Below are 9,142 nucleotides of genomic sequence, written 5' to 3' on the forward strand. Positions count from 1 at the left end.
TGTGTCCGTGTGTGCACATGTGAGCTGGCCCGTATTCGTGTGTGCACACGTGAGCTGGTCTGTGTCCGTGTGTGCACATGTGAGCTGGCCCGTATCCGTGTGTGCACACGTGAGCTGGTTCGTGTCCGTGTGTGCACTTGTGGGCTGGTCAATAACTCCCTCCCTGTGGGTATGCAGACTGACCACATCTCTTCTACAACTCCTTACCTCCTCTCCCTTCTCATTCTAGCCCCTATTGCCAAGTAACTTAAAGCATCCAATAAAAATGTATATAGCCATATATGGGAGACAAGCCAAAGATGTATAAAAGCTCAAGCTTGAAACTTTTGGGAACTGTAGTATTTACATAATAATTTCCTAGAAACCTGTGGGCATAATGAACAATTTTCTGGTAGAAGCTTTGGGGTCTTGCTTCTTGACTACAGAGCCTGTAACACTTCATTTCAGATATGAGCTAGTCCAGTTGATTTAAGTTGCTCTCAGGAGCTTTCCTTTCTCTCTCCACTGTAGGCAGAGCTTTCCATCTAGACCTCCAGTCAGCTCTGTCCTGACAGCCACTGCCCAGATAACTGAACAGAGAGTTTTTCTAAGTTTATATGCTTGGCCAATAGCTTAGGCTTGTTTTTCACTAGCTCTTATAACTTAAATCAACCCATTTCTATTACTCTAAGGCTTGTTTACCTCATGTACACACTTCCCGTCCTGCTTGCTCTGCATCCCATGGCATCTCCTCTGACTCCAGTCTTTATCTTCCCAGCATTCTCTTAGTCTGGTTCCCCCCCCTCCTAACCTTATCCTGTCCTGCTATCGGCCAATCAGCTCTTTATTAACCAACAAGAGTAACACATATTTACAGTGTGCACCCACCAAGCCTGCTGCCTCAGGGTTCTGTGGCAGACAAAAGGGCATCACCCCTAACGGCACGTCCTGGGAAGTGGATGTGCTGGGTATTGTCGTCAGCATGGCACAGGTTCTCAGGGCGTTGACAGTGAAGCCAGTCCGAGCCTGTTTCTCTTTCCACTGTGCCACCCATGGTGTGTGTTCTTTGCACACCGCCCAGTCATTCTCTAGGTTTTGTGTGGTTTGTTGGAGGAGCTGTGGGCAAGCAGTGCTGTCCCGGCCTGTCTCACTGATCTCAGCACGCCAGCCTGATGGCTCATTCTGCTCCCTACTTCTGTGCATTTCGGGGCAGAAGGAGCACGCTGGGTCACCTCAGAGTCCCGTCCTGTGTGCACACCTCAGGGTGATGGGTTGTTTTTCTGTTTTGTTTTGTTTGAGGACTAATTAACTGTCAACTCCATGCATGGCAGGTCACTGTCTGTGACTCCTGCTGCGAGACATCTCCAGCCACATTCCTAGCCCCGGGGTTGGTGGATCCATCTTCTTTTGCCATTAATACTGGGTCACAGAACTTCCTTGCCTTCCTAGGAAATGTGGTTCCTCTTGTGTAGGTTTAAGATCCTTCCCAAAAGCCTTGCGAGACTCCAGTCTCCACAGGGGAGCCGGCCCAAAGCAGATCATGTCACCTTTGCTCTCTGCTGTCTTAACCTGCCTCCATTTCTTCTCTGTCACTTTGATTTGCCCCTCTTTCCTGTCAGACCTGGTGACAAATCTCACCCTGTCCCGGCCATTTTCCGTCTGTCCCAGGTTGGCAGTAGCCTGACTTGTATCTGAAACATCCTGTCCAGTGAGGATGGGGGAGAAAGGACCAAGCCATTCTCCAGGAGTGTTTCTGACAGCTTGTTTTCCATTCTGCGCATCGAAATGCCTTCTGGGTCCTGAAATACTGGGTGCGTGCTTTCTTGCTTCTCGGCTCAGGCAGTGCCCCGGGCTTCCCTGATGCTTCTCGCAGAGCGCTTGTGTTCTGTCGGGTGTTCCCCAATCCGGCCGTGTCTGATCCATGCCCACAGCAATCCAGGCTGGAGTCCAGTGACCTCTTCAGTTGTGGCGGGCACTATACAGGTGCTGCCCAGGGGCCGCAGGAGTTGACACTGTTACTCATTTTCTCTGCTCATTTCCCACCAGAGAGATGCCCCGGCCTCCATGTTCCAGGCGCTCACTTTTCAGACTCAGTGTGACGCTGTCTGCAGGATCTGTGGGTTCCACAGAAGCACAGCATCACGTGGGTGGTTTCTTGAGTGGACAGCCTTCCCACACTGGCACACACTGTGCCTTCCTGGTGGCCTCTTGACCCCTATAAGGTCAAGTGAAAAGACAAAGCTCATAGACAGAGTCGCCGATCTCCATCCGCAGCCTGTTCCTCCCTCCAGCCTCTCTTCCCAGGTATTCTAGCCTCCCGCACCTCACTCTCACTGCAGGGTGACAGCTCGGACCCATTTCTCATCTCACTCTTTGCCTCCATCCCACCCAGCAGCAGGCTAGGACCTCAGACTCGGCATCATGTCTTCCCACTTTGGGAGGGACGTTAGCGGCTTAGAGAGAGGTAGACACACACTCAAGCTGTGGCTCTTCCAGCTTTGTTTGCCGCCAGCTGGGCATCAGCGAGGAACAGCTGTGTGACCCAGAGACATGGCCTTGTACTCTCTTGGAGGAGGAGATACTTATCATTTTTATGAAGGAATTTGATGATAAGCCCTGGGGTACTGAGCGCAGGCAATTGTCCTCCATCAGCTGCCATGGGGGCGTGAATGATGCCAGTTTGTGGGTGATGCTGATTTGCTACAGATTGGCTTGAGACCTCCTCCTCCTCTTCCCTCTTCCTGTCTTCTCTCTCTCTCTTGATTGCTGGGAATTGAACTCATGATGTTATACACACGAGGTGAGCATACTCCCATTGAACTACAACACACACACCCTTTTTTTCTTTTCTTTAATCCTGACAAGTAAAGTACAGTTTTGCCATTACAAGAGTTACGCTATTGCTGGGTGTGATGGCAGGTGCCTGGAGTGAGAGGTGGAGGCAGGAGGATCAGGAGTTCAAGGCCATTCTCTGCTACATATTCAAGGCCAACCTGGATAATAGGAGACCTTGTATCACCTCAAATAAATCAGTCAGCGAGTTTCATTGCTAAAACACAGCGGCATCTGAAACAATGCAATCAGGGTTTGTGCAGGAATGTCACTGTTATCACTGGCTAGCACTGATAACAGGAGCCACAGGTGCTAAGTTTTATGGGACAGTCATGTGTCCAAGGTGCTATATAGTCCTCCCAATGGCCTTTGTGATGCTCGTCCTCCAGATGAAGAAGCTGAGGTGCAAGGAGATGAATTTCCTCATCCAAGATCACACAGCTGGAAGTTAGGGCTCACTTCTGCTTTTAGAGTGGGCACTTTAATCAGCACACTGCAGCCCTGCATCCTTTTTGCAGACCTGCAGGGGCTCGTGCTGCAAAGGATGCTTGTTTAGATGTCCCCGACTTCTGTTTCCTTCTAGTCTTTCAGGACAAGAAATGTACATCTGGAAATGATGCTGCTGTTTTCCTATTAGTAGCTAGGACACTGGAAGGGAAGAAGGGTATGGAAAATCATTTGTATGTATCTTTGTGTGGTGTATGCATGTGTGTGTGCATGTGTGTATGTATATGCACACAGAGGTGGACATGCCTGATTTTGGAGACAGGTTCATGCACTGGCCCCGAAGCCCACTGTTTTCTCTAGACTGCATGACCAGTGAGTTCCAGGGATCCTCCTGTCTCCACCCTCCTCAGTGCTGGAGTTAACAGGCATGTAACCATGTCTGGCCTTTTATGTAGACGGTGATATCTGAATTCAGGGCCCCGTGCTTCTGCAGTGAGCACTTTCCCAGTGCTGTCTCCTAGCCTCTGGGAACCAGTTTTGTGAGTCCAGAGAGGAGCAGCCAATCCTGCTTACCATGAGCCATCCGTGCCCCAAAGAGAAAGGCGTGCCGTGGAGGCGAGGGCTCCCAGAGAGAAAGGTGTGGCATGGAGGCGAGGGCTCCCAGAGAGAAAGGGCTTTGGTTTTGGCAGAAGCAGCATCAGTGAACACAGACTCGAGTCTGCTGAATACAAAGTCCCAATCCAGGGTGACCTTTTGACCTGTGGAAATGGGCTGGACAGACAGAAGGTTCACTAAGTAGGGGCATTTGTTTCTCTTGCAGAGACCCAAGTTTGATTTCTAGCACCCACATGGCAGCTCACAACCTTTTGTACCTCAAGTTCTGGGGGATTTGACTTCTGGCCCCCACAGACATAATCTTTTGTACCTCCAGTTCTGGGGATTTGACTTCTGGCCCCCACAGACATAATCTTTTTGTACCTCCAGTTCTGGGGTTTGACTTCTGGTCCCCACAAGCACTGCACACCTGGGGCACACAGACATTCATTCAAGGAAAACACCCATACTTGTAAAATAAAGATAAATAAACTCTTAAAAGGAAAGTGGAGACTGAGGGCAAGCGATGGCATGGCCACCATTCAGACGAGGCTGTCCGTCTCTTGAGTATAACGGTCTTCCACGCTCCTGTTGGAATGTCCGTCAGCAATAGTATGAGTGCGAACTTAACAGCTTATCTCCCTTAAAGTGACTTGTTCATGCCCCAGGTTCCTTGTCTTTGGTCCCAATTGTCCCCTGGTCCACTGGGCTACTATAAGAAGCAGCTCATTTGGAGGTAAAAGGGGGAAAAAAAGACAACTGTTTCTCCTTAGAGAATTGTGTTCTGTGCTTTGGGTCAGCGTGGCTGCTGATGACATCCCTAACCTGGACATCAGTGTCTGTCTGGCATCTCCAACCTAACACTCTTGTCTCATGTTCATATTTCCAGAGACTGAGGCCTAGGAAGGGAAGTATTAGCATTTCAGAATTTTAGTTCCAGAGGTAAAAAGGCGCATGCTTGCGAGAATCTCACAGACCAGAATCAGCTGGGTAAAACGAACTCTCTGGCCTGGCAGAAACTACTTTAAACAGAGCCTGGTGGCTTCAGCACTTAGGAGGTTAAGGCAGGAGGATCACCATGAGTTCCAGGTAAGCCTGGGCTACAGTGTAAGACGAGAGAGCCCTTTGGGGCTGGAGATCTAGTTCAGTTGGTAGAATGATTGTCTGCATGCACAGGGTCCTGGGTTCAATCCCCAGCACAACGTAAGCTGAGGGTGGTGGCATATGTATGTAATCTTACACTCCCTTAGTGTTAAAGTGAGTTGGAGGCCTGCCTGGGCTATATGGAGGCCTGTCTCAAAAACAGAAGCAAACAGAAATGAATCCTCCCGCTACCATTTTACAGTCTTTCGAGTAAAATTTACCCTGGTAGGAGTGAATCTGAACGGGCCATCTTTTTTCCTTAGTTTGTAGTCCAGGCTGGCCTCCAACTCCCTACTTTAAAGTCCCGATCCTCCTGCCTCCACCTTCACATTGCTGGGGGTGGGCATAGAATTATATGGCACCAGGCTTATCTTTAAAGGCCATCTTAATTCTGGAGTGCCTGTGTTCCTCCAAGGTCTGGATGGTACTGTAGCATTTTATCGCCCTCCTTGGGAAATCAGTCCAAATCACACAGAAACATCAGTTTGGGTACGTCAAAACCCTTTTGTCTTTTCATTCTGGTTTGCCTTTTGACAGGATATAATCACAGATCCATTCAAGCTTGCAGAGGAATCTGACAAGGCGAAGCCCAGACATGCACCTGATAGCGCTGGAGGCTGCTGCGGCAAAAAGAAAAGCTGCTAGATCGACGGCCAGCGTGGAGCTCAGTGCACGCGCGAACAGGCGCCTAAAAAAACGGCTCACCCGGGCTTTTAAACCTCCTCTTCCCCAGTCCCCCAGTGCAGAGAGGACGGGAAGGTGGCAAAGGCACCTCAATCCAGATTACAGCAAAGAATAAGAATGAATTTTAGAAGGTGTTAATCTAAGGGTCACAGCTAATCACCAGCCTTTCTATTTCGCTATTCCAGAGTTCCGGTGCCACCTAGTGGTCAGAAGTAGGACTTGGAAGTGAAAGGTTTAATTTACTCAAAGGGCCCCAGGCATCAACTTTGGAGGAGGGTGGTGGGAGAGTATCTTCCTTCTGGCCTACCACCGGACACCGCTGGACTTTTGTGTTCATTCAGGAAGTAGAGCCCCTACTAAATTTACACTATTGTCAAAATATTGTCAAGTCAAATTTGTTAGGAGTCCTCTTCAGGTCCCTGTCATCAAACCTTTGTTTTCCTGCTGTAATTCAATAAAGAATAAAACAAATGAATAATAAATTTGACCTCAGCTCACCCTGATGATTGACACCACACACACTGTCCTGGTCTGTCTTAACTGGTGTTTTTGTTTTTTTGTTTTTCAAAAGGAAAGCTAAGAGATATGAACAGGATTCCTCCCCTTCATAGGGCGATCTGATTAAACTTTCACCAAATGCTGGGTTTGCTTTCAGGTCCCTTTAAAGAAGTTATGAGCATTAAAGGAAGGATCAATGACAATAAGTTGAAGGGCCAGAGAAATCTCAGTTCTTATCATCAGGAGATGATAATTGAGATTTTAAACAGCCCTGGGGCTGGAGATGTAATCCAGTTGGTAGAATACTTGCTGGGTATTCACAGAGCTCTCGGTTTGTTCTCTGGCCCCAGGTGTGGGATAGCACACACCTGAAGTCCCAGCACTCAGGAGGTAGAGGCCTGAGGATCAGAAGCTCAAAGTCCTCCCTCTTCAGGTACAGAGAAAGTATGAGGCCAACCTGGGATATTCAGTGTCAAAAACAAATAACAGCCTTCAACAATAGAGATAAGAAAATCTTGGTTGTTCTGAGCTCCAGGCAAAAGGAGTTTGGGCAACAGGGAAAGAGATGGGGTTAGCATGACCCAGGAGATTTCAATTAGGAATTTGAGACTGTTTAGGCCCATAAAACACTGGGGCGAATTCTAAGGGCAGATTCATCTTTTAAAAGAGATCTCGATGGGCAGTGGTGGCGCACACCTTTAATCCCAACACTTGGGAGCAGAGGTAGGTGGATCTCTCTGTGAGTCCAAAGAAAGACTGGGAAGGTCTCAGAATTCTGAGTGGGTTCAGCTGTCATCCCTGACTTTGGCAGACGGTTTTTTTCCCAGCCCTGTTTGTCTCGGTAACCTAGATTGGCTATAGAATTCCTCATACGCCCTGTTTTAACCTACTGCAGGGTGAGACTGGTGTGGTTGGGCACACTACATGATCTCTGAGTGTGAGATGGCCCTTCCAGAGGGACACAGTCAAGACAAAAGGTGACCTAGCCAGTCTGTTGATTAGACTCGCCTTTCATTACTTTTAAAAAGATTTATTCATTTATTATGTTTGCAGTGTTCTCCCTGCGTGCCAGAAAAGGGCACCTGATCTCATTAAAGATGGTTGTGAGCCACCATGTGGATGCTGAAAATTGAACTCAGGACCTCTCAAAGAACAGCCTGCTCTTAATCTCTTAACTCGTAACCTCTGAGCCATCTCTCCAGCCCTCAGTTCTTTATTTTTACATAAATTAATACATTTGTTGCAGGCTAGGGATGGCTAAAAAGGTAGCTTCTCCTGGTCTTTTGGTTCCTCCCGCTCTCTGGTGGTAGCCTTGACTGTGACAGTGGAAGTGGTGGTGCCCAGAGGTGCCACTGTTCTCATGTGGGAACTACGTAGGGTGCCCACTGCCCGTCTCTTCATCTTGGTCTTGCCACAGAAGGAGCCAGTGTACTTGGCATGCTGGCTGATCTCAATTTTCTCCACTTGTTTCTGAGGGAGGCACCACAGTGATCTAGGAGTTCCTGAAGATCTCGGCTTTCTTGATGCACTTAACCCTGTCCCTGTGACCAGGGCCTGAGCTCAGAGAGTACCTAAGGAGAGGGAGAGATTAACCTTTCATGTGCCATTGCTAAGTACTTTTCAGGATTTATGTGTCTGTGTGAGTGTGTGTCCAGAGGGCACTGTGGCTCCTGAGCTGGAGCTATGGGCGGTTGTGAGCACCCTGGTGTGGGCGTCAGGAACCAAACTTGGCAAAAGTGGCAAATGCTCTCCGCTGCTGAGTCATCTCTCTAGCTCATCATTTTGAATCCAAAAAGGAATCTGCTTATTTTTATTTATTTATATGTGTATGTAATGTACTGGCATGCTTGTGGGGGAGGGGATCTTGACCTATTGCTCTCCTTGAAGACCGAGGTCTCTCACTGAACCTCAAGCTTGCTAGGCAGCTGGCCATCAGCAGCACCTGGAGCTATAGAAGCTTGGCAAGCTGTACCCAGCTTCTGTGTGAGTACCGGAGATCTGAACTAGGGTCTCCATGCTTGGGCAAGTGCTTAACTCACAGAGCCCTGGCCCCAGCCCCAGCCCACACCAAGAGGATCTTTAGAATCAGTGTGATTCTGAAGAGGGCAACGTGCTGGCTCCTATGAGTAACCAGATGTCTTCAACTACCTACTCTGGTTAGGGTCATGAAAAGGATTCTTTGTAGATCTTGGCCTAGGATCCAGTAGAGAGAGCTGTCACTGAGTTCTGTGTATGTGGAAGCCAGAGGTTTACCTTGGATGCCATTCCTCAGGCACTGGCCTCCTTCATTTTTTGAGAAAGGGTTTCTAATTGATCTGGAACTTGCCGAGTGAGCTAGTGAGCTCCTGGGGTCTGTCTCTTTCCACCTCATTGTGGGATTGCAAGTAAAGCCACCGTGCCCAGCTTTAATGTATATATTAAATATATCTAATATAATACACACACATGCATAGACAATTGATTTTCTTTATCTGGGTGCCAGAGATCTAATTCAGGCTTGTGTGGCAACCATTCTCCTCACCTAGTTCTCTCGCCAGCTCCCAGAATGAACTCGTTTGCAAATGTAAAGCTGGAATTAGACGATCCTAGCGATAACCCATGACATATCTTTAATTCATTACAAGCAGCGGCCAAGCAGGCTTGTGGAGAGTGCCAGGGAGGCTCACAGGAGGGAACCAGAGGGCCGCAGCTGCTCATGGTAATTTGACATATAGCTCAGAGCCTGACTGTGTCAGGTGAAGTGGCCTGGACAGTTTAGCCTCTGTCCCCAGAGTTAACCAGCTTCTCCCATAGAGCTTCCTTTGTGAATGTTAAATGAGCTTCCTTTAGAACGCAACACCTCAAATGTCAAGCACCGGAGAGGGAAGGTTTGCACAGCAAGGGCAGGATGGCTGGTGTAGCTTCTGGGCTCTACACCTTTATCTTTTATTAACTGTCCTTGCTTTCTTTTTATCAATTAACCTTA

General features: G+C 48.4%; 1 protein-coding gene across 4 annotated transcripts in view; it reads left to right on the top strand.

Annotated features, from left to right (window-relative positions):
• As3mt (arsenite methyltransferase) overlaps positions 1–6,194 on the top strand; it is a 32,848-nt gene extending 26,654 nt beyond the window's left edge. For all 4 annotated transcript variants that reach the window (XM_026781516.1, XM_013348209.2, XM_026781515.1 and 1 more), the window contains one exon: positions 5,533–6,194. In XM_026781516.1, coding sequence (XP_026637317.1) covers positions 5,533–5,640 — 108 coding nt within the window. In that variant the 3' untranslated portion in view covers positions 5,641–6,194. The remainder of the gene's footprint in view (positions 1–5,532) is intronic.
• Positions 6,195–9,142: the final 2,948 nt, after the last annotated feature.

Source organism: Microtus ochrogaster, chromosome 8, assembly GCF_000317375.1.
Source record: "Microtus ochrogaster isolate Prairie Vole_2 chromosome 8, MicOch1.0, whole genome shotgun sequence".
In the NCBI taxonomy this organism is placed as follows: Eukaryota; Metazoa; Chordata; class Mammalia; order Rodentia; family Cricetidae; genus Microtus; species Microtus ochrogaster.